The sequence below is a fragment of the Oncorhynchus tshawytscha genome, linkage group LG04 (genome assembly GCF_018296145.1).
Source record: "Oncorhynchus tshawytscha isolate Ot180627B linkage group LG04, Otsh_v2.0, whole genome shotgun sequence".
Classification (NCBI taxonomy): Eukaryota; Metazoa; Chordata; class Actinopteri; order Salmoniformes; family Salmonidae; genus Oncorhynchus; species Oncorhynchus tshawytscha.
The window spans coordinates 68,228,249-68,253,167 of NC_056432.1; the positions used below are offsets into that span (position 1 = coordinate 68,228,249).

A 24,919-nucleotide genomic window follows, 5' to 3' on the forward strand; every position below is an offset into this window, starting at 1 on the left:
GAACCATACTAGGCCAAACACATATAAATATAATAACATAGAAAAATGACATAGACTACCCACCCCAACTCACACCCTGAACAACCTAACACAAAGACATAAAAAAAGGAACTGAGGTCAGAACGTGACCCCTACACATCTATATTGCACAAGAGAAGTTACTTAGTCTTATGTGATTTCCTTTTTTACAAGGAGAGGTGTCTTCCTTCCTCATTCAGTATCTATCTCAGGCAGCATCTCCACTCCAGTGGTTTAAGCATTTGGTATTGTATTAGGATCCCCATTATCCCAAAAGCAGATTTTAATGTATAATTACAGATACATTCATCATAAGTAGTGAGATTTGATAGAACAAAAATGTGCATCTCCATGGCCATCCCAAACTTTGGCAATGTATAACAGATGAATAATACATTAATCCACTTTATTGGCTCAGTATCTTGAGCACACATTGTCCAAATGCAAACATTTGTCTCTCTGCTGTTGCGCAAAGGAGTAATCCAACTAATTGTATTCATAGTTGGTATTCATAGGCTGGTGTGACTCACCAAGCTGATCCAGGAACTGCATCCTGATAAAAAAATAAATGATCCATTGTTTTCAAATAATTGGCACACTGATGTGAAGAAATTCACAACTATTATAATGTTAATCACTTCAGATTTCTTATATGGCCAATAAGTCTATGAATAGTATCAACCTACTCTTTTGTTTGAAAAATGTTAATTCAACAGGACTGACTAGTTGGGAGTATGTGCTACAAACCCCCTATGCTGTTGCAAAATTAACATGTGTTTAGTTGCATATCTACGTTTTCCAAATTTATGTTTGAAAATGTAACATTCATTTTTTTGTCAAACCATCCCTGTTCAATTGGTGGTTGTCATTTTAAGGCTTATGGTTATTAAGTTTAGACACACTAAGCATACATTTAAGCCTAAACATCTTGGAAATATGCTCCATTTTCTTTTACTAAACATAAATATCACACTAATCGACCAAAAAGTAAACATTTTACTAAAAACCCATTAAAGAAGTTTGCTCTACCTGTATGCCTGTAACGGAGATGCAGGAGTCTGGAAGCAGGTGCAGTTGGTGAGTTTAATAATAACGAACATGGAGAGATACAAAACAAAAGAAGTGTCTGGACAAGAAAACAGAACCAATGAGTGAGAGAACCAATGATGAGTGAGGCTACAGAGTGCTAAATAAAGGGGAAGTAGTCAAGATAGTGATGAAGTTCAGGTGTGCATAATGATGAGGCGCAGGTGTGCGTAATGGTTGTCAGGACCAGTGGTCCAGGGGGATGCCGGCCAGGGGGACGGCCCCAAGGGCAAGGAACAGGCTGGTCCGGGCGGCGAAGGTGGAAATCTCGGGATCTAGAATATCATCCACCAGGACCCAACACCGCTCCTCTGGACCGTACCCCTCCCAGTCCACCAGATACTGGAGCCGGCCCCCATGACGTCAGGAATCCAGAAGGGATCTGATGGCACAGGCAGGGCTCCCCTCGATGTCCAGGGGAGGTGGAGGGGTGTCATGGGGGACGGCATCAGCCAAGGGACCATTAACCAACGGCCTGAGGGAAACATGAGAAAGGATGAGATCTGGTAGTTAGTGAGGAGCTGTAACCTATATGTCACCTTGTTGAGAACCTTAAACACAACCTGGGGGCTCAGCTTCATACAGGGCAGGCGGAGTGGGAGGTTCCTGGTGGAGAGCCAGACGCGAACACGGGAGCCTCAATGCAATGGTGATCCGCCTGCTCCTTTTGGCGGCGAATGGCGTGCTGGAGCCTCACCTGGGCATCATTCCAAACCTCCTCCGTGCACCTGAACCCTCATCTACTGCAGGAGCTTCGATCTGGCTCGGGGTCCACGGAGCCAGGGCTGGCTGGTATCCCAGAACACATTGGAAGGCAGTCGGCCCGATGGAGGAGTGAGGCGATGAATTGTGGGCGTATTCTGCCCAGGAAAGGAATTGGGCCCACACCCCCTGCCGGTCCTGGCAGTGACTCCTCAGGAACCTCCCCAGCTCTTGGTTCATCCTCTCCACCTGCCTGTTAGACTAAGAAGTAAGGCTGACGATGACCCCCAGCTTCTCCGGAAGATCAGTGCTTGAAGACCTCCTGGAACAATGCTTCAGCAACCTGGAGAGTGGCAGGGAGACCAGAGAGAGGGATAAAACAGCAGGATTTAGAGAATCTGTCCACAACCACCAAAATGGTGGTGAAACAATCAGAGGGTATATCAGTGACAAAAATCAGTAGACAGATGAGACCATGTACACTGAGGCGCGGGAAGGGGAAGGTTTTTCCCTGCTGGAGCGTGCCAAGGAGATTTAGTTTGGGCACATACGGAACAGGAGTTGACATTGCGAGTGATGGCCTGCACCAAGGTGGGCCACCAGTAGTTTCCAGAGATTGCTGGACATCCAGGTATCACCTGCACTATTCAACGACAGCTGTGCATGCCCAGGTCCACAGCCAATCCATTATCCCCGTGGGAACATAGGTGTGCTCAGGAGGATAGGTAGCAGGTGCGGGTTCCCTTTCGAGGGCCTGGCGAATGTCCACATCTATGTCCCAGAGCATGGGGCATATGACTCAAGTGGGTGGAATTATGGGTGCACTCAGGACAGGACCCTCTCCCGAATTGAAGAGACGGGACAGGGCATTAATGTTCTTTGAAGCTGGGCAATATGTCAGAGTGAAGTTGACTCTAGTGAAGGGCCCACCTTGCTTGGCACAGATTCAGCCGCCTCGCTGTCCGTATGTACTCAAGGTTCTGATGGTCAGTGAGGATGAGAAACTCTTGGCGCCCTCCAGCCAGTGTCTCCACTCCTCTAATGCCAACTTCACCGTCATGTGGTCCCGATCTCCAACATCATAGTTTCTCTTTGCAAGAGGCAGTTTCTTTGAGTAAAACACACATGGATAGAATTTCTGTGGATTACCTTGTCATTGGGACAGGACAGCCCCCACATCCCCTTCTGAAGCATCCACCTCCACCACGAAGGTAAGGGAAGACCCCCATGAAAGGGACAAAAATGAATGGCAACTTATTGGCATTGGGCGAACCATATACAAAACTCGCAAATACCACTCAAATGGACGGCAAGCAGAACATGGCAAATGCCAAGTGCCATCTTGTGGGCCGAGGCGGTTTTAATGCACCTAGTCTTGTGATTCTGGGACTTTTCTAAATGTTATCATTTTCACAACGTTCAAAATTAAAAGTTATTGCAAATGGACGAGGCGGTTTCTCGGCTTGAGAACCTTCTAGAGCCACATAACTCACTGTGCACTACCGATTTAAGCTCTAGAACAGTTTTCTAAAGTTTCAAAGCTCTTGGTCTGACGGATCTTTGATGGTGCGTACGTTGGTATCTATTGCAGGCTTAGTGTGTCTGTAAGCCCCACACTGTGTAACTCCATCCTGGCTGTGTGTGTGTGTGTTTTTTTTTTTCTTGGACATCTGATGGGAGAAATAACTGATTTACAGTTCATGATGGTTGCCTAATCACACATATGACATTTTGGAAAGATGTGACCTTTTTAACCATTCAAAACAGCCCCTATGACCCCAAATTTAAGGCACTGCCAGTTGTCACAGGAAGCTGGAGGTAAACACATATCGTCATTGGGGTAGGCTTTTATAGAATCCTGAGTTTCAAGTCTTTACGTTAAGAGCTGACTGGTTTATAGAGGGTTGAATGCAGTGTTTTCCCTAACTGCAGATTGTGAAATCAAAACTCATTTTAGGGTGAATTTAACCACTTTCGGGTTGCTCCAGGAAACTTAGACTTAACACTGGTAATCCTCATAGTGGCCTGATGGATTGTCATTGAAGACAGTTTGATATGGCAATCATAACCCACATAGGCTTCAGGTTGAAGTTAAGGGAGCAGGCAATGTATTCCTATGGGGAAAGATGTCATTGTAAACTGTTAGATGAAAACATTCTGTTTTCACTGTTAAGGGTTCATTCCACACGGTCAAGGTATGCACAGATCGGGAGGACCTTAGGAACGTTCCTGTGGTTCAATTGTGTTTCTAAACTTAACGGTTCTACCATTGTCACCCAAAAGCACCTCAAAATTAGGCCAGGCTTCATTTTGGGCCTACTATTTTACAAGGTCGCTGCGGTCAAACTGTGCGAGCTATGGTCAAGGGGGCATCTCGTTGAACTCGACACAGCCTAGAGACTATGGTGATGCCATTGTAGGTTCTGTGTGTCTTTAATCCCCACACTGTCACTCCAGTGGAGCAGAGCCTGCATGCAGATCGATGGCACAGTCCCATGGGCGATGAGGAGGGAGACAGATGGCAAGGGTCTTGGAGAAAACCTCCCGCAGGTCTTAATATACCTACGGGATGTTGGGCTGAAGGGTAACCACAGGACTCTTGACCGACGTGGAACCACAGGGGACGGGAAAGTAGGTCATCCGGCATTCAGGTGCCCAGTCTATGATAGTCATCCTCGACCATGATATGGTGGGGTCATGATATTGGAGCCATGGGAGGCTGAGGATGACCTTGTGTACGGGTGCACTGATGATAAGAAAGGAAAGGTTTTCTTGATGTAGGGACTCCACGGTAAGGGTGAGTGGTACTGTGATGTGTGTGATAGTCTCGGATCCCAGTGGTCCACTATCCAGCACTTGAATCGGAAAAGGAGAGGAAAGGTGATGTTCAGGGAGGAGGCAAGGACCGGAGTCCAATAGAGCTGTAGAAACAACACGAGGGACAGGCAGCCAGCAAGACCGGTGGTTAGTAAACCGGCGACGTCGAGCGCCAGAGCGGGAGAAGGGGTGACAATATGGTGACATATTTCATTTTACATATTTCATTTTACATTGACACTAATTTATTTTACCAACATTGTACAGGTAACTGACAAAATAAGGGAAACACTTGAGTAATTGAGGGACACAAAGTATATTGAAAGCAGGTGCTTCCAAACAGGTGTGATTCCTAAGTTAATTAAGCAATTAACATTCCACCTTGCTTACGGTCATGTGTGTATGTGTGTCAGTCAAAAGATCTCAACCCAATTGAACACGTGTGGGAGATTCTAGAATGGAGCCTGAGACAGTGCTTTCCACCACCATCAACAAAACACCAAATTATGGAATTTGGCATGATATAAATGTTGTTGCTTCCCTCCAATAAAGTTCCAGACACTTGTAGAATCTATGCAAGGTGCATTGAACCGGTTCTGGCAGATCATGGTGGCCCAATGCCCTATTAAGACACTTTATGTTGGTGTTTCCTTCACTTTAGCAGTTCTGTGTTCAAACCAAGCAAAATACTACTTGGTTTCCTGTGATGAATGTAACACATGACATGAAATATTGTACCATCAGTTGATCAACATCTGTTGAAGAATTGCCTTTTTTAATTAAATCAATCATCTAACTTGCCTAGGTTTTTTTTGACCCATTGCTGACAGAGCCGACCTATGTGTGAAATGATCATATCTGCATATGATTATGTCTACATTAATCTGCTATAGGGTTGAATCTGTTGCATGTTTGCAGGTTAATACGTTTCGTATTTGACCCATCTTTACATTGGACAATGGGATATTCATAGTGGTCAATCTGGAATTCAGACAGAGCTCAAACCTCATCAATCCAAATTGTATTACAATGTACTGATTTATGACTGATAATTGGCCCAGCCTTTAAATGTCTTTCACACTGCCTAGGCTATGTCATATGCCCCAGGTGGTTTCTTTCCTAACAAAGCCTTCACTGAATAGCCTATCCATCCTTCCCCACCCATCCCCACCTAGGTCTTGCCAGAGGCTGTATGCGGCTCCACCTTACCCAAAGGCTTCAACAATGTTTGATGATTTTAGCAGCTCTGGGTTGCGTATTTGACTGCTCTATCGTCACAGCTACACTTGGTTTTTGTATAGAACCATTATTACACAAGCTCTGGGTAAATAGATTGAGGTTGAGAGTAAACTCAATTCAGCGTACAGAAGTAATATTAAACAGCGCAAGCTGATGAGCACTCTGAATAACTCAAACAAACTGTGATGATTTATGGGTGACAGCTTAATGTTAAGTGTAACTACAGGTTAGATTGGGGTAAGTTGATACAGGAACCTTTATGTAAAAGTAAGTGTAATATTAAAACAAGTTGAATAAAGTGGGAGAAATGACTCAGGATTAACTATCCAGGGTGGAGCACACAGTTGAGCAACATATGTTTACTGTTTATTGGCTATATAGGCTAGTAAAGAGAGGTTCCCCAACAACACTACTGTATGTTTAAAAAATAGAAAAAATACATGATCTTGTTTATTTGACCATTATATTATTTCATGGGTATTTTACTGTCCCTGATCTAATTATGTTATACATATGACCTACTTTCTGTGAGCTCAGAGTTCCTTTTTGATGACTTGGCAGCAAGTATACAGTGCCTGGAGCTGGGTAAAACTAATAAACAGTCCTAGTATTATGGCCTTTGGGCAATGGGGTCCCTACTAAGTTGACCCTACCTGTTCTACTGCTTACTTTTAATCTCATAGGAATTTTGTTTACCTTCTTAGGTGGGACTTTCAATGTTGATTCAGCGTCAATACAATTATTGATCTAATTACAAATTAAATATTTATCTAATCCACCGTGAACCTATGGCACCTCAAGGCATAACCTTCTAAATATCTGTCATGTCCTGTCCATGACTTTGATTGAAATCGATGTTATGTTTGTCAAGTGCCTTGACTGGTGTGGTCTATTGAAGGGCCCATTATTCCATAATCCATCATTCTGTTTCAGGTAAGGGATTTCAAGAAACTGTAGAGAGTACTTCTCATTTAAGATAATTTGCCAGATAGTTATTGTCACTCACGGGTAGGCAATCTTCTGGGTGGAAGTCAGGGCACACGGTCTTAGCCTCAATTGGGATGAGTTGGCCCATGATCTTTACGCACTCAAACTTGAGACACTTGTCTCCAGATGGTATCCAGACGGAACCAGGTTGTTGAGGTGAGAATATGAAAGATATCAACAGGAGATTCTTCAAATGATGTAAGATAAGATATACTATATCATTGCTAAGATAGTGATTTTGCATAACACTTTATTACTACAGTAAAATTAAATGTTGGTGTTTTTAAATAATCGAATGAAATAGGACTGATAAATTGTATATACAATTTGGGAATCTGTGAGAGATAAATAATGCTGCCTGATGCTATTTTACCTGAATAGTGTGTGTGGTATTATCTGGCAGCATAACCACACAGCTTGTCTGTACACACTTCCCACAACACTGCCCAGGAACGGCTTGATGATCATAGCCCTGAAAGGAAGAAGACAGACCAGAGAGGAGAAAACCTTTATGATCTCTGTCATACCAATGTGTGATCCTGGTAACTCAAAAGTAATTACACGTATTCAGTAGTTGCCCAATAGTGGACACAGGAATCAGGCTTATTACAATATTTTGAAATAGCTAAGAACTCATCAAATATTAGACTAAGTTGGTTAAATTACATATGAGGCTAAAGTGTGTAGATGTGTCTAATAATAGAGTAATAGAGATCACATACCTGCTGGTAGTGAGTGTCACATTCAGTAGGTTGACACTCAATGATATGTAGATGGCTTTGGGCATCCACACTGTCACCACACACACAATTCTTACACTTGTCCCCAGGAACATTGGCACCAGGCTGGAATGAGAAAATACAATATTTCAATGGAAAATGTATAAATTGATTTTTTTGTTTGTTTAATATCTAATCTAATACATGTCTAACCTCATAAAAGGATTGCAAAAAAATATTGTTGGCACCTAGATAAATGCCTATAATTGTTTAATGGAGGGTTTAAATTAGTTTTAGTTTGACTTCATTTTTTATTCATTTATGCAAGTAAAATAACATTGTCCTCTTATCATAAGTTAAGTTCAAAATTGGTGATAGTGTAGAAGTGGTGGGACTGGCAAAAATGAGCATCGCATAGAATGCATTCTCATCTGATATTCAGTGTTGTTAAACACACAGACATCCTTTGGCACTGTGGGGCAAAGAACATGGATAATCATTCAATACTGCAACTAACATGTTGGGATTTCTATAATATGCACAAATACTGTACACACACACTCAAGCACATGCAAACTCATACTCACTGCATTGATATGTTGGGCAGCAGACTCCCATAGTTGCCTCTGTCTCGAATCCGACTGGACAAGTTATCTTAGAAGTAGAGCATCGTGTGACATCACACTCTGTTTGGAAAGAAACAACTATTGTTTTAAAAAATATGCAAGTGGCCACATTGGTTGGATATGTTAGGTAGTCACCACAAATATAAATGTTTTACAGAGTTGTTCCAAAGCCCCCATAAAGAGCATATTATCCAAAGAAGTCACTCACCGCATTTGTCCTTTTGACAACAGTCAACGGTTTCTACGACCTTAACTTGGCCCTCCTGATCACAGGTGAGAGGAGGCTGATGTTGGCATGCCACCGGCTGGCACTGGATTTCCAGACTGTATGGGTCACATACACAATCCTGGCAGTTGCTCACCCAGGTCTCATTAGCCTGCAATGAGGAATATTTTAAGCACATCAAGGTTTGTATGGACACTACCAGTACAAAGTTCAATCATTCAGTGTGTGGAATCATAAATTACTGAAGCGCTTTGAGGTTCTAAGAAAAGCGCTATAGAAATGTAATAAATTAATATTATAATTATTTTTACTATTGCACACCTTATTATACATGATTGTCAAAAGTGAACTACCCACATGATGTGACTACCCACAATATGAGTATGTCATTAACTAATAGTTTCTCTTCCCTGCTAAAACCTGTGAGAGAAATTCTATCAATGTTACCTGTTTTCATTCTCCATTTGGCAAAGGGCAAATATCTGATGAACCAAAGAGAGAAAAATAAATTCAAAAACGAAGTCATTGAAGTACATTCCACTACTTAGTTTTGATAATGTACTGTATGTACCGGAATCACTTGATAAAATCTATATAAATCAATATAAACCAAAACCCACACCACTGACGTATCTGTGAAAAATGCTGTGGTAAAACAGTTTTTTTTAGTTAAAAAAAAAAAAACCTAAACCAGCTTTCAAAAGACAACTACAGTAGCAACGAACAATTAACACTTTGTGCTTCCCAAAGTGAAGGCCAGCAGGATGTAGCTACTATCACAGCACAATACTGTAAGTCACCACACCCTCAATATACAATGCTGTTATTTGACCATTCTTACCACAGCTGGGGATACAGTAGTTTGAGCTGGAACTCATCAAAGTGGTACCAGGAGGGCAATAGCATCCCTCCAATTGTATATCTCCCATGACGCTGAACTCATTTTGAGTCTGGATGAATTTGAAATTGTATCTGCAGAGATATTCAAAAAAAAGTTTCAATAGCTGAGAGACTTTTCCTAGTCGTTATACCCATCCACTGAACAACAACAGCATTATACATACCAGGCATTACAGGTTGGTTCAACTTGTGGACCGCAGGCATTATAAACCTTGGGTTTCTCGCATGTGAAGTCTGTAGCAGGTGAGATAAAAAGGTTAATTACCAATAAACTACATCATAGAGAGGTTGTCTGAGCTTTATGGTCTTGAGGAGTGACCTACTTACCACATTGCCCATTTGTATAATTTCTCGACTCAATACAGACTCCTGCTTGTGCACATGCATCAGCATAGGTCTGCAAGCTGGTGCAGCCAATAGTAACATCATCCATATAACACACATCAAAGATACATGCCACAAGGAATGGCTCGTAGGGGATTATCTTATGGCAACTCTCAAAGACCCTTGAAAAGATGTCATGCTTCAGTTAGAGTAGATATTTAAATATGTTAATTCACTTTGTTTTGTCATCAGGCTTTGTCAAATGATTGCCATGTTTTAGTATGTCAAGTTATTGTTCGCACTGAGATTATTCTGATTGAGAGGTTATCGATACTACAGAGGAGAAATATTGTGAATACTAATTGCTACGTACTTGCTTTGAATGAGATGACAAATGGGTGGATCGCAGCCTGGTGGTTGTGTTGGTGTCGGCTCTGGTGGTGGTGGTGTGCACTGGCTCTGGTGGTGGTGGTGTGCACTGGCTCTGGTGGTGGTGGTGTGCACTGGCAACATGCCATTGGTGTGCCATGTCTGGACAAGATGAATCGATAGTTCCATTTTGCAAGCGGCAGTCATCTGTCCGGTTGTTGTCACATGTACCTGAATAAGATTGAAAACCATCGTTAGACAATGAGACATCATGGGGTAATCATGGCAACAGAGTGACCATAAAACACCTGTACTCACCACACTGTCCCTCAGTGTTGCCACTGAACTTGTCCCAGGGCAGGTATATGCTAAACATAAGACCAGTGAAAGACACCTTGGTATTAATTGCTGGTATGACTAAAAGGGTCTCAATTCCGTTGTCTGTGATGCGGAAGTCCTTGGTCTCATATGCTGGGATGATGCGTTTCTGGTTTACATAAATCTAATACAAAAATATTAAGAGATGGACAAAATGGTTACAATAATTCAATATTTGTATACCTATTAGTATTCTAGAACTGTCTCCCATATCTAATACATAGAGGAAGCTAAGGTAATCAAAAAGCTAATCCTTCTTAAATGAAAAACGAATGAAAATGTCTTGAACATACAGTATCTGAGATATTTTAATTACCAGACATGTGAAAACTCCATCAACGTCCTTCTTGGTCATGAATATCTTGTAAGATTGGTAATAAATTGTCAGAAACTCAGGACAGGAAAGTCCATCTGGGGCATCACAATAGTAATTGTCGTTTACCACACTGAAGTTGTACTTTGGCAGGATTTCTTTGACCAAGACGTAAGAACAATTTCCTTGGAAGCCATAGTATGTTCCATCAAAGGTGACATAGTGAGGGTCTCCCCAACCATAGCAGATACCTTAGTAAGAAGAGAACAATTAGCATTTAAAAAGACACAGATGTGGAATTATTTAATAGTGCTGTGCTGAAATGTTTCAAATATTTTTTTTATATACATTTACTGCTGGTAACTACAGTATTAGATCACTCTAAACCAGTCAAGAGTAAGGATTATTTTTCAGATTTTGAACTAAAATCAATAGAAAAAGTGGATTTTGTGACACAAAGACTAAACTTTTTTTTAAATTTGTTGTGAACTTACATTGACACTCATAGTGGAAACAGCATCCAGATTCGTCATACACTTTGATCGGAGGATAGTTATTTTCACATGCTATTGGCTTCGGAGTCTCACAATGTACATGCTCATAACTAACTTTCCCGTTGGCGCATGTTCCGTTGGTGCACTGGTTATGTTTCCAGCTGTCACCATTCTACAAACACAGACAAATATTAGGCTTGCAGGAAATGTCTACAAAATCATACCATTCTTTATGTTTTTTATTAATCAGCCTTTTGTAAATAATAATGTTTCCACAAAAGTTATTATCTATAGCAGAGTAAATACCTGTCTTGGAGGATGTTCATGGTCACAGTTTTTCTCAATTGGATATTTTGGGGGGGTGGATGGTGTTTCTGTTGTATGTGCTATTGTTGTTATTTTTGTTGGAAACTGTGTAGTGGTTGTTGTAGTATGACAACTGATAGAATGGACATCTAATTGGCAAGTCTTGTAGCAGAGACCAATGTAGCACCATCCATCATTGTCAGAGACATTGCAAACTATTGAGCCTGAAAGTATTTCAAAGAGTATTAAAAGTTTTCCAATTGAACTTGTATAATTCCATACAAATTGAACATAACCAATGGCTAAATTAATGGTAATATACAAAAAGTTTAAAACTTGGAAAGTTGGAAAATAAAAACTTACCAATGGGGAAATCACTATGATTGAAATGGCAAGAAGAACAATGAACGTGTTCAGTGGATGGAATCATTGGTTTTCTTGTTCCACCAGATATTACAGGAAATTAAGTTGTAGGAATAAAACTAGTGATAGGTGGCTGAGTTGTTGATGTTATTATTGTGGTGGGAGCCAAATCTGTAGTGGTTGGGATGTGTGTTGTGGTACCACATTGACAACATTTCACTCGTATCTCGTAATCGAAGCACTTTTGCTGAAGACCTTGCTCATTGTTTTTACAAATCAGTCCAACGGATGGATTGCAAGTCACGTCTTGGCCAAGCTGAGAGATCTGAAGTCCAGGGTATTGTTTTGCTCTACATTCAACTGCCTCTGGAGCTGAGCAAATGTGATAACCACTAGCAATGATGTTCTTAATGGATTCATTATCTCCACCTTCAGAGCCAGAGGTTGGCTGACCAAGGTTGATCCAGTCTGACCACACACACCTTTCACCACCAACGCAGGCGGTAGGTGTTCCTAGTGTTGTGGTTGCTGTAGGAGTACTAGTAGAGGTCGGAGTCTGAGCTTTTGGACTTGTTGTAGGTGGAGCTGTAGATGTTGAGGTTATAGTAGTGGGTTTGGGAGTAGTGGTGTGAGGAACTGTTGAGGTTGTTGTGGTGCTTGGTATGTGGGTTGTGTCTGTAACGTCTGTAGAGTCCGAACGATTTGGCCTACTAACTAATATGACCATTCTATGGTTTCACACGACTCGTCTGATGCCGGTACCACCGATGTGCCAACCTCTGTCTGTAGCATCCGAAACGTTTGGTCTACAACCCCCACATGTGTCACTGAATGGAAGCATGGTGGTAGTTTTTTGCCAACAATTTTAAAACATTTATTTTACATTTATTTAACCAGGTTGCCCAGTTGAGAACAAGTTCTCATTTACAACTGCGACCTGGCCAAGATAAAGCAAAGCAGTCTGACACAAACAACACAGAGTTACACTTGGAATAAACAGACATACTGTACAGTCAATTACACAATAGAAAAGTCTATATACAGTGTGTGCAAATGAAGTAAGATTAGGGAGGTAAGGCAATAATAAATAGGCCGTAGTGGCGAAATAATTACAATTTCGCAAATAAACACTGGAGTGATAGATGTGCAGAAGATGAATGTGCAAGTAGAGATACTGGGGTACAAAGGAGCAAATATACTGTATCTGTATATATATATATATATAAATAAATAAAATAAATAACAATATGGTTATTATATGGCTCAATATGTATTAAAAAACACAAATATTTCCTGAACTTTCTTATACCTCCAGACACTTTTTTGGCATTAATGAATGTGTTATTCAAAGCGTTCTATGGGCCACAGTAGTAAATGCCAAATTCAATATTTAATCAACTAAAAAACAAAGACTTCAAAGTACATCCAATCTCTACCATGTTTATGAACTTGAACAATAAATGAATGAGCTAGCCTACTTCATGCTTCTCAAAAACAGCTAATCCACAAAACCTGTTGCACAACTTGCTATGACTGTCTCCATCATGGTTATTGTCCTTTCACCATTGTCTGTGGATATGTAAGGCTGCAGTGTTAATCATTGTCACCATCCTCAGGGCTCACATCTGTATAGCACATGTATTATGAAGCTTACCTGCAATCTCAGGCATCCTTGACATTGAGGGGATGATGTTAACTGTGGCCTTTGATGTATCCTCTGAAATGAAAGTGTATGTTAATAAGTTACATGACGTTTTACTGTAAATCATTGTGGAATCCGGTGTATTTCAGGCTCTGTTATGTAGTTCTCTTGCCAATCCTACATTTACCTGTTTATCAATCATAACTTGTGCTAAAGGGCACATAAAGGCAGGACTGAGCGTATTCCCTCATTGTTAGGCTGTCCAATGAGATAAACATTGGAGCTATTGTGAGAGTGCTATGACATACAGTAACATACAGTTTAGCCCTGTCAACACTAAAGTACAAGGGTTCATGTAAAACAAAATCATGGATTCTACCTACCACTTTGAGAGGCAGTTAAACCAATCGCCAGAGCCATCCATATTAACACCCATGTGGGTGTCTGTGTTGTCCCCATGGTCATCCTCTGGGTAGTGAACACAGGTGGTATGAGAAAGGTACTTGTTGGTTCTTGGCTTTATACCACCTGAGTGAAGGGAAGGTCCTTGGTTCTTCTGGACGTGAAGGTGTGGCAGAAGGGTTGGCTCCATTCCAAGCATTTCATGTCCCTCGAATACCAATATGAGAGGCTTAAACCCCATTTTCTGAAAGGTGTCATCAACAAGTGGTTCCTAGATTTGTTTACCTTCTGACCAAGTTGAAATATTTATTGAGACCAACCAAATAAACTAAACGTATGTGTCAACCTAGTCTTGAGTTGAGCCACAACCCAGGAGGATATAGCCCTGACCCCTGACCCATCATTCAGGAGACACAGTGTCCATAGACAATGTTCATAACCATTATTATTGCATTAGTTAACTACTAGATTTTTAAATATTTTTTTATTAAAATATATATGGACTGAATTAATAACAAAACAGGTCAAAAAGTGTTTGTGTTAATTTGTTTTGTTTATCTTCTTATGACTCTTTTAACAGACCAACATAACACGCTCCAGGTGTGTTCCTATGATAAGAGTGAATACTGATTCAATATATTGTCCTTACACGGAGGCTGAAATGTCTTATTGTTTCTCTTATCACAAAGAGTTTTTACACACAATGGCAATATTGCTCATGACTTGATATGAAGGAAACCCTTGGTTAAATGACTAATTAATTGTTTATAATCACAAAATGCTATTAGTATTGTTGCAATGCACAATGTGGTGCTGTGTAATGTAGCTCCACCATCTCATGTCCTTATATAAATGTTCTTGTAGAGGGGTCGTTCCTTTGGATTTCAATCACTTTTTGACTACACCCCTTTTTATTTGAACAAAACTTTCTATACATATTAGAAGTAGTCAGAAAGCAACTTTTTGGACCTGAATGCCAAAACATTTAGGACATAGATTTGCTCAAAGTTGACCCATTTTTCATACCCCACCCTACCATTAGACATCCATGTCTTCATCACGAAAAGATAAACGGTTTAGTTTGATATTATTTAAAAGCCTGCAAACAGGGTAGTCAAACTATTTTATAATAATAATTTTAAAATATATTTATATTTTAATACATTTGTTACCTAAAACATCAATTTTTTTTAAATGCATGTATTCCAATCTTCACATATGTTGTAGCTTAGAGCGTATTTTAGAACATCTGGGACTGACAACGGTGTCATGTTTTGACAGATAAAATCAACATTTCTACTTTCAAATGGTAGCACAAAGATGGTTGGAGGTCCACACAGAGAATGTTGACTTGAATGGGAACATCAGTTGTTTTAAATTGTTTTGTCAATCTTCCATACAAACCCATTGAAATCATAGAAATATAGATAATAGAACAGCCATTCCTATTTAAGTTTAAATAGTTTTACAACACTGTTTGCAAGGTTTTAAACTATAACATACTCAACCGTTAACCTTTTCCAGTACTGAAGACATGGATGTCTCATGGTAAGATGGGGTATGCAAAATGGGTCAACTTTGAGCACTTCTATCTCCACTTTCTGACCATTTCTACCATGTGCAAATATCTATGGAAATTTATGTTCAAATCAAAAGGGTTGCGGACAAAAAGTGAATGAAATCAAATGGAACGACCCAGAACTGAGGTTCAAAATGAGTGTGTTTTGGCATGAAAACCCCCTTTTGGATTCAAAATACACCCATTAAAACTGTGAATGAACGGAATATATTGTTGAAAGCTGTGTTCCGGTTGCAAAGCATCACTTGATTCATGATTTGAAAATGCAATTGTCACTGAGCTATTCATGAATTTCACACAAGGGTTAGGAAGATTCTACTTAAACTGTATCCCCAACTAGACCTTTGCTAAGATTATTAAGGATGTTGATACCATCTTGTAATTTAAACATACAGTCATATCCTTGAAAGTAAATGATAGCAGGTTATTTTTAGGTACTCGTAAGCATGTACATAGGTAGCTAATAACAGTTTTGGTATTTAGCAGACACTCTTATCCAGAGTGACTTACAGTTACTGCATTCATCTTAAGATAGCTCAGTGGGACAACCACATAGAGTTGAAGTCGGAAGTTTACATACACCTTAGCCAAATACATTTAAACTCAGATTTTCACAATTCCTGACATTTAATCCGAGTAAAAAATCCCAGTCTTAGGTCCGTTAGGATCACCAATTTATGTTAAGAATGTGAAATGTCAGAATAATAGTAGAGAGAATTATTTATTTCAGCTTTTATTTCTTTCATCACAATTCCAGTGGGTCAGAAGTTTACATACACTCAATTAGTATTTGGTAGCATTGCCTTTAAAGTGTTTAACTTGGGTCAAATGTCTTTCAGGTTAGGTCAATATAGGACTCATTTTACTGTGGAAATAGATGCTTTTTTACCTGTTTCCTCCAGCATCTTCAAAATGGACTTTGGTGTTGTTCTGAGATTAATTTGCACTTTTCGCACCAAAGTACGCTCATCTCTAGGAGATAGAACACGTCTCCTTCCTGAGCGGTATGACGGCTGCGTCATCCCATGGTGTTTATACTTGCATACTATTGTTTGTACAGATGAATGTGGTACCTTCAGGTGTTCTCCCAAGGATGAACCAGACTTGTGGAGGTCTACAAAAAAATTCTGAGGTCTTGGCTGATTTCTTTTGATGTCAAGCAAAGAGGCACTGAATTTGAAGGTAGGCCTTGAAATACATCCACAAGTACACCTCCACTTGACTCAAATGATGTCAATTAGCAACTTGGTCAGAAGCTTCTAAAGCCATGACATAATTTTCTGGAATTTTCCAAGCTGTTTAAAGGCACAGTCAACTTAGTGTATGTAAACTTCTGACCCACTGGAATTGTGATACAGTGAATTACAAGTGAAATAATCTGTCTGTAAACAATTGTTGGAAAAATTACTTATGGCATGCCCTATGTCCTAACCGACTTGCCAAAACTATAGTTTGTTAACAAGAAATTTGTGGAGTGATTGAAAAACGAGTTTTAATGACAACCTAAGTGTATGTAAACCTTCGACTTCAACTGTATCACAGGCATAGAAAGTACATCAATAACGTAGCTATCAGTGCGGGGGAGAAGATCTTGGACTGGGCTAAGCGGGAGCTGCCCTCCCGTAGGGGTGGGAGGGCCAAAAGACCTGAGGTGGCAGAACGGAGTGCTTGGGTTGGGGTGTAGGGTTTGAGCATAGCCTGAAGGTAGGGAAGGGCAGTTCCTCTTGCTGTTCCGTAGGTAAGCACCATGGTCATGTAGTGGAGGAGTGGGGTGACATGAGAGAACTTGGGAAGGTTGAAAACCAGGCGTGCTGCAGTGTTCTGGGTAAGTTGCAGGGGTTTGATGGTGTCACGGATTCCTCTGGAACTTATTTATTCCCACTGATTGTATTTGTATATACAGTGGGGCAAAAAAGTATTTAGTCAGCCACCAATTGTGCAAGTTCTCCCACTTAAAAAGATGAGAGAGGCCTGTAATGTTCATCATAGGTACACTTCAACTATGACAGACAAAATGAGGGAAAAAAATCCAGAAAATCACATTGTAGGATTTTTAATTAATTCATTTGCAAATTATGGTGGAAAATAAGTATTTGGTCAATAACAAACAAGCAAGATTTCTGGCTCTCACAGACCTGTAACTTCTTCTTTAAGAGGCTCCTCTGTCCTCCACTCGTTATCTGTATTAATGGCACCTATTTTAACTTGATATCAGTATAAAAGACACCTCTCCACAACCTCAAACAGTCACACTCCAAACTCCACTATGGCCAAGACCAAAGAGCTGTCAAAGGACACCAGAAACAAAATTGTAGACATGCACCAGGCTGGGAAGACTGAATCTGCAATAGGTAAGCAGCTTGGTTTGAAGAAATCAACTGTGGGAGCAATTATTAGGAAATGGAAGACATACAAGACCACTGATAATCTCCATTGATCTGGGGCTCCATGCAAGAAAAAAAATCATCACAAGAACGGTGAGCAAAAATCTGACATCCAAGTTGAGATATCTGCCAGGCACGCAGAGATGCGTGCCGCCACCTGGGTGTCAGAAGTGGGAAGGAGAAAGTTGAGTAGTTGAGTGTCATCTACATAGCAATGAGAGACCATGTGAGGATATGATGGATCCGAGTGACTTGGGAGTATAGCGATTAGAGGAGAGGGCCTAGAACTGAGTCCTGGGGGACACCAGTAGCAGAGTACGTGGTGCAGACACAGATCCTCTCCACATCACCTGGTAGGAGAGGCCAACCAGGTAGGATGTAATCCTAGAGTGTGCAGAGCCTGAGACCCACAACCTTGAGAGGGTAGAGAGGAGGATCTGATGGTTCATGGTGTTGAAGGCAGCGGATAGATCTAGGAGGATGAGAACAGAAGAGAGAGAGTCAGCTTTGGCAGTGTGGAGAGCCTCCATGACACAGAGAAGAGCAGTCTTGGTTGAGTGACTGACTGTTTAGGGTTAAGAAGATTGTTCTGAGAGAGATAATGAGAAAGTTGATCAGAGACAGCACACTCGTGTGTTTTGGAACGAAAAGAAAGAAGGGATACAGGTCTATAATTTTTTACGTCAGATGAGTTGAGTGTTGGTTTCATGAGGAGGGGAGCAACTCTGTCCATCTTGAAGTCAGAGGGGTTGAATGAGTTGATGAGGGAAGAGAGGAATGGGAGAAGGCCTACAAAAAGTATGTTTCTTGTGTAACTTGCTTTTTATTAAATAATATTGCCTTTATTATGGCTAACACATGACTTATAATGTGTGAATAGGAAAACACTTAAACAAAGCCTAATATGTGGCTAATAAGACACAATAAAGGCATTTTAGCTACTTATATACACACATATAAACTAACAACAAGTGGTTTATACTGTATGTGTAGCCTACCTTAAAGTAAAGTGTTACCAAATAAATCAGTTTGTATATTATACCGTTATTCATGTTTAACACCACAATAAGAATAATACGTAATTACTCCATAACATATCGCAAAATAATTGGTTTTAGTCATTAGCACACAGTGCCATGGAGACTACACACTAGAAGGGCCATACACACCTGGACACAACAACCAGAGAGCTCTATGCCATGTATCCCTATGGCAAATAATGAACTTAATTATCATTTTGGGTCATCGGTACAGATATCCAGGACTTTACATATACCATACATCAAAGTTAGTTGGGTCATAGTTGAAGCAAGAAAAATACTGGAACTGGGTCAAATACATGTGTCAAATACTTGAGGTGACTAGATTAACTTGCATGTTATAATGTTACTAATGGAATAGTCCCAACAGTGCAACCTAGGCTTGGCCAAACCTGCACATCGGAAATTCAGGATTTTAAAAACTTGATGTTAGATGGTTCTTCACCCTGAAAGTAGTCTATGGGCCAGGAGAAAATGTATTCCATGCTTTGGTTTTCTTTAGACAGCCACTACAAACTTCAGCTAACTTTAGCCACCACTAGATAACAATCAATGGAAGGGACATGTGTGAGGCACATGGGGATGTGTGAAACTTACTCCTCAGCCTGAAGTGTCCCCACTTGCACTAGCAAATATCTAGCTTTTCTTTTTGTCCTAGACTTGGCACTCCGGTACCGCTTGCCATGGGTAGTAGAGAGAACAGTCTATGACTGGAGTGGCTGGGTTCTTTGACAATTTTTAGGGCCTTCCTCTGACACAGCCTGGTGTAGAGGTCCTGGATGGCAGGGAGCTTAGCCCCAGTGATGTACTGGGCCAAACGCACTACCCTCTGTCATCGTCAGGGCCGCAAGGCAGATGTCCTGGGTTTGAGCCTCAATGTGAGCCAAATCACCTTTTAGTGACATCAAACCAAATATGATGATTATTTCAGTTTATTTGATTGTGAGATTTTGACAATTGCATACATGCCCCCATCAGTTCTAGCAGTGGCTAAAGTTAGCTGACATTTATAGTGGCTGTTAAGATAATGGATTACAGTTTCTCCTGGCCCACAGGCTACTATTAGGATGAGGAGCCATCTAACAACAAGCTGTAATATCCTGAATTTCCCCTTTAATAAAGCCTGTCTTGCTGTAGGTACTGTATTGCAGCTTTCAATTCATCTTGAAATGATATACAAATGTTAATTTAATCAACAGGAAGAAATGTCAGCCCATCTAGCCATATAAGACCAGAGAAATTGGACTCTGCACTGATGCCCTAACCTCTTAGTTGAATGGTGTAGCAATTTAATCATCCCTTGGTTTGTTGATCACTTGAAAAAATTGCCAATAAATGGTCATTCCCACTTCATTCACTGCCAGTCCTTAGACTCACCAGCTTATATATTTAGGCCGGCCATTGCAATTGTTGCACTGCCAAAATGTCAGCATTACGGCACTTCCAAGAACAGGATCTGGAACCCGGCACTCATGAATACATGTCCATTTAATAAAGTTGCATTTGATGTCATTGATGTGATAGAATTATCATTTGAAACTAATCATTTGATGGGGGACCTCCCTGATATTTAGGTCAGTAGGTCACATCTGATCATTTATCACTCCAGTGTTAATCTGCAAAATTGTAATTATTCGCCTACCTCCTCATGCCTTTTGCACACAATGTATATAGACACTCTTTTTTTCTACTGTGTTATTGACTTGTTAATTGTTTACTCCATGTGTAACTCTGTGTTGTCTGTTCACACTGCTATGCTTTATCTTGGCCAGGTCGCAGTTGCAAATGAGAACTTGTTCTCAACTAGCCTACCTGGTTAAATAAAGGTGAAATAAAATTAAATAGATAAAAAATATATTCAGCAATGAGTTATATCAGAACAAGAGCAGTGCAAAGGAGAATCACTTTGTCAGTCTTACAGAGACTCAATCAATCCTGCTGTAAAACAAAAATATATACATAATGTACACTAATATTTGTATTTACTTGTGCAGTGAAGCTAAAATGTTTCATTTGGCTCTATACTCCAGCACTTTGGATGTGAGATCAAATGTTGTATGAGGCAACAGTACAGAATGTCAACTTTATTTGAGGGTATTTTCATACGTATCTGTTTTACAGAAATGAAAGCACTTTATTTTCCCTGATCAGCAATGTTTCCCTCTCTCCACAACATGTCGATATTTTGCACACAGAGCTTTTCATTTTACAGTTTAAACACATAAGTCTGTGGTTAGAACTCCGTGGGGGGAGTAGGGATCTCTTTCTGGGAGGAGATTGTCAGAGTGCATTGCGTGTCACTGAGAGCCAGACAAACTTGGGCATTAGTCTTATGTCTTTTTTGTAACCAAGCAGACAAAACAATATGTAGCCATAACTCAGCAAAGTGTAGTAGCTACAGTACATACTGTACATTTGGTGTGACGTAATGATGTGGACAGCTGAAAAAAAGCACAAAAATACAAGTGGAGCTTTTCATTCCCACTTTAGATGTTAATGCGGTTACCTAAATTAGCTCTGGGCAAATGAATTAGTAATACTATACAAGGCTTTGTTAATCTCCCAAGATGTAACAATATTCTTCAAATGTTTGTTTTTTTAAGAGTTTTTCCTATACGTACTTGAAACTATAAAGAATTTAGAAACCTCAAAAAAGTGTTTGATGAATTGTGGAATGTTTGTTCATCAGTTCATACTTTGGGTTCTATCACCATTGACAAGGTACTGGTTCAATAGCCCTACCCACCTCTAGATACACAGGTGGAGCGGCTGCCCGCAGGCAGCTTGAGGAAGCAGTGACTCAGATGTGTTGCAACTGTTCTGGACAGAAGACCTTATGTGGTGAAACATATATACGTCTGTTTGCGTATGCAATTACACAGTCTCCGCTGGATGCCCATACTTCAATATTTGTCAGACCTTTTCTTCAGCAAATATTTATAGCTCATTGGTGCCCTCCAATTTACACATAAATTACACTTGGTGAGCCCCCCCCAAAAAACATAATCTCTCACACTAATACTAGCATACAACCACATTGCCACATTTAAAAATATAGCACATATGTAAGTTGTAACAGATGGGTAGACCGTCCAACCGACAGACAGCTCTCACCCCCACCCCTGGAGCATTGTGGGAGTCAGGGCAAGGGTCATTTATTTGGCTGAGACCTCATGCAATGAGGGTCGAAACCTCTCTGCCTCAATTGTATGTGGCTGCATTTACATTTACATACGTACGGTACAACAAGTCTGTTGAAAAAAAAAGTCAAATATGTTTCATTGCTACAATGAACTATCTTGACTTCTCATATTGATGGTTGGATATGTTGAATTTGCATGTTGCTGGGATTTTCTCTCTCAAGCTCAGTTAGGACAACATCAGGTAACAGCATTACCAAACAATGATAAGCTCCTTCAACCAATTCATATTGGACATGAGAAATGATAGACTGAACAAACATGTAAAATGCAACATGTAACAATTTCAAAGATTTTACTGAGTTATAGTTCATATAAGGAAATCAATCAATTGAAATAAATTCATTAGGCCTCAGGATCTCATCATGGTATCTCTGCGCATTCAAATTTCCATCGATAACATGCAATTGTGTTTGTTGTCCGTAGCTTATGTTTGCCATTACCATACCCCCACGGGGCACTCTGTTTACAACATTGAGCTAACCGCTCTCCCACACGACACTATACACACTGTCTGCCATCTGTACAGTTGAAACGAGGATTCATTCATGAAGAGCACACTTCTCCAATGTGCCAGAGGCGCTCGAAAGTGAGCCTTTGCCCACTGAAGTCGGCTACAATGCCGAACTGAAGTCAGGTCAAGACCCTGGTGAGAACATTGAGCACACAGATGAGCTTCCCTGAGACGATTTCTAACAGTTTGTGCAGCAATTCTTTGGTTGTGCAAATCCAGTTTCATCAGCTGTCTGCGGTGGCTGGTCTTCGACGATCCCACATATGAAGAAGCCGCATGTGAAGGTCCTGGGCTGGCGTGGTCACTCATGGTCTGCGGTTGTGAGGCCGTTTGGACGTACTGCCAATTTTTGTAAAACAATGGAGGTGGCTTATGGTAGAGAAATCAACATTAAATTAGCTGCCAACAACTCTGGCGGACATTCCTGCAGTCAGCATGCCAATTGCAGGCTCCCTCAAAACTTGAGACATCTGTGGCATTGTGTTGTGTGACAAAACGGCATGTTTTAGAGAGGACTTTAATTGGCCCCAGCACAAGGTGCACCTGTGTAATGATCATGCTGTTTAATCAGCTTCTTGATATGCCACCTGTCAGGTGTATGGATTATCTTGGCAAAGGAGAAATGCTCCATTTCTCAGATCTTTTATTTCAAATCAAATCCAATTTGATTTGTCACATACACATGGTTAGCAGATGTTAATGCGAGTGTAGCGAAATGCTTGTGCTTCTAGTTCCGACAATGCAGTGATAACCAACAAGTAATCTAGCTAACAATTCCAAAACTGTCTTATACACAGTGTAAGGGGATAAAGAATATGTACATAAGGATATATGAATGAGTGATGGTACAGAGCAGCATAGGCAAGATACAGTAGCTGATATAGAGTACAGTATATACATATGAGATGAGTATGTAAACAAAGTGGCATAGTTAAAGTGGCTAGTGATACATGCATTACATAAAGATGCAGTAGATGATATAGAGTACAGTATATACATATGAGATGAATAATGTAGGGTATGTAAACATTATATTAGGTAGCATTGTTTAAAGTGGCTAGTGATATATTTTACATCATTTCCCATCAATTCCCATTATTAAAGTGGCTGGAGTTGAGTCAGTGTGTTGGCAGCAGCCACTCAATGTTAGTGGTGGCTGTTTAACAGTCTGATGGCCTTGAGATAGAAGCTGTTTTTCAGTCTCTCGGTCCCAGCTTTGATGCACCTGTACCGACCTCGCCTTCTGGATGATAGCGGGGTGAACAGGCAGTGGCTCGGGTGGTTGTTGTCCTTGATGATCTTTATGGCCTTCCTGTGACATCGGGTGGCGTAGGTGTCCTGGAGGGCAGGTAGTTTTCCCCCGGTGATGCGTTGTGCAGACCTCACTACCCTCTGGAGAGCCTTACGGTTGTGGGCGGATCAGTTGCCGTACCAGGTGGTGATACAGCCCGACAGGATGCTCTCGATTGTGCATCTGTAGAAGTTTGTGAGTGCTTTTGGTGACAAGCCGAATTTCTTCAGCCTCCTGAGGTTGAAGAGGCGCTGCTGTGCCTTCTTCACGATGCTGTCTGTGTGGGTGGACCAATTCAGTTTGTCTGTGATGTGTACGCCGAGGAACTTAAAACTTACTACCCTCTCCACTACTGTTCCATCAATGTGGATAAGGGGGTGTTCCCTCTGCTGTTTCCTGAAGTCCACAATCATCTCCTTAGTTTTGTTGACGTTGAGTGTGAGGTTATTTTCCTGACACCACACTCCGAGGGCCCTCACCTCCTCGCTGTAGGCCGTCTCGTCGTTGTTGGTAATCAAGCCTACCACTGTTGTGTCGTCCGCAAACTTGATGATTGAGTTGGAGGCGTGCGTGGCCACGCAGTCGTGGGTGAACAGGGAGTACAGGAGAGGGCTCAGAACGCACCCTTGTGGGGCCCCAGTGTTGAGGATCAGCAGGGTGGAAATGTTGTTGCCTACCCTCACCACCTGGGGGCGGCCCGTCAGGAAGTCCAGTACCCAGTTGCACAGGGCGGGGTCGAGACCCAGGGTCTCAAGCTTGATGACGAGCTTGGAGGGCACTATGGTGTTAAATGCCGAGCTGTAGTCGATGAACAGCATTCTCACATAGGTATTCCTCTTGTCCAGATGGGTTAGGGCAGTGTGCAGTGTGGTTGAGATTGCATCGTCTGTGGACCTATTTGGGCGGTAAGAAAATTGGAGTGGGTCTAGGGTGTCAGGTAGGGTGGAGGTGATATGGTCCTTGACTAGTCTCTCAAAGCACTTCATGATGACGGAAGTGA

The 24,919-nt window shown here is 41.0% G+C and overlaps 1 protein-coding gene and 3 long non-coding RNA genes across 4 annotated transcripts; all 4 read right to left on the bottom strand.

Moving 5' to 3' along the window:
* Positions 1–57: 57 nt before the first annotated feature.
* Positions 58–7,691, bottom strand: LOC112249276. The gene is made up of 6 exons (XR_002953335.2): positions 7,572–7,691; positions 7,223–7,321; positions 6,869–6,969; positions 1,668–2,149; positions 1,048–1,579; positions 58–571 (listed from the first exon to the last, which is right to left on the bottom strand). It is a non-coding gene; the product is annotated as an uncharacterized LOC112249276 (long non-coding RNA).
* A 302-nt stretch (positions 7,692–7,993) lies between these two features.
* LOC121846385 lies at positions 7,994–8,903 on the bottom strand. Its single transcript, XR_006083298.1, has 4 exons — positions 8,868–8,903; positions 8,403–8,571; positions 8,156–8,254; positions 7,994–8,040 (listed from the first exon to the last, which is right to left on the bottom strand). It is a non-coding gene; the product is annotated as an uncharacterized LOC121846385 (long non-coding RNA).
* Positions 8,904–9,239: 336 nt separating this feature from the next.
* LOC112249596 (intestinal mucin-like protein) lies at positions 9,240–11,900 on the bottom strand (the record flags this gene model as incomplete). The annotated part of the gene is made up of 8 exons (XM_042320190.1): positions 9,240–9,392; positions 9,485–9,554; positions 9,648–9,843; positions 10,018–10,244; positions 10,332–10,515; positions 10,708–10,955; positions 11,199–11,370; positions 11,505–11,900. Coding segments are annotated over 8 exons (1,494 nt in total), but the record flags the coding sequence as incomplete, so codon positions are not given.
* Positions 11,901–13,084: 1,184 nt separating this feature from the next.
* LOC112249757 lies at positions 13,085–14,085 on the bottom strand. Its single transcript, XR_002953421.2, has 3 exons — positions 13,893–14,085; positions 13,522–13,584; positions 13,085–13,436 (listed from the first exon to the last, which is right to left on the bottom strand). It is a non-coding gene; the product is annotated as an uncharacterized LOC112249757 (long non-coding RNA).
* Between the last annotated feature and the right edge of the window lie 10,834 nt (positions 14,086–24,919).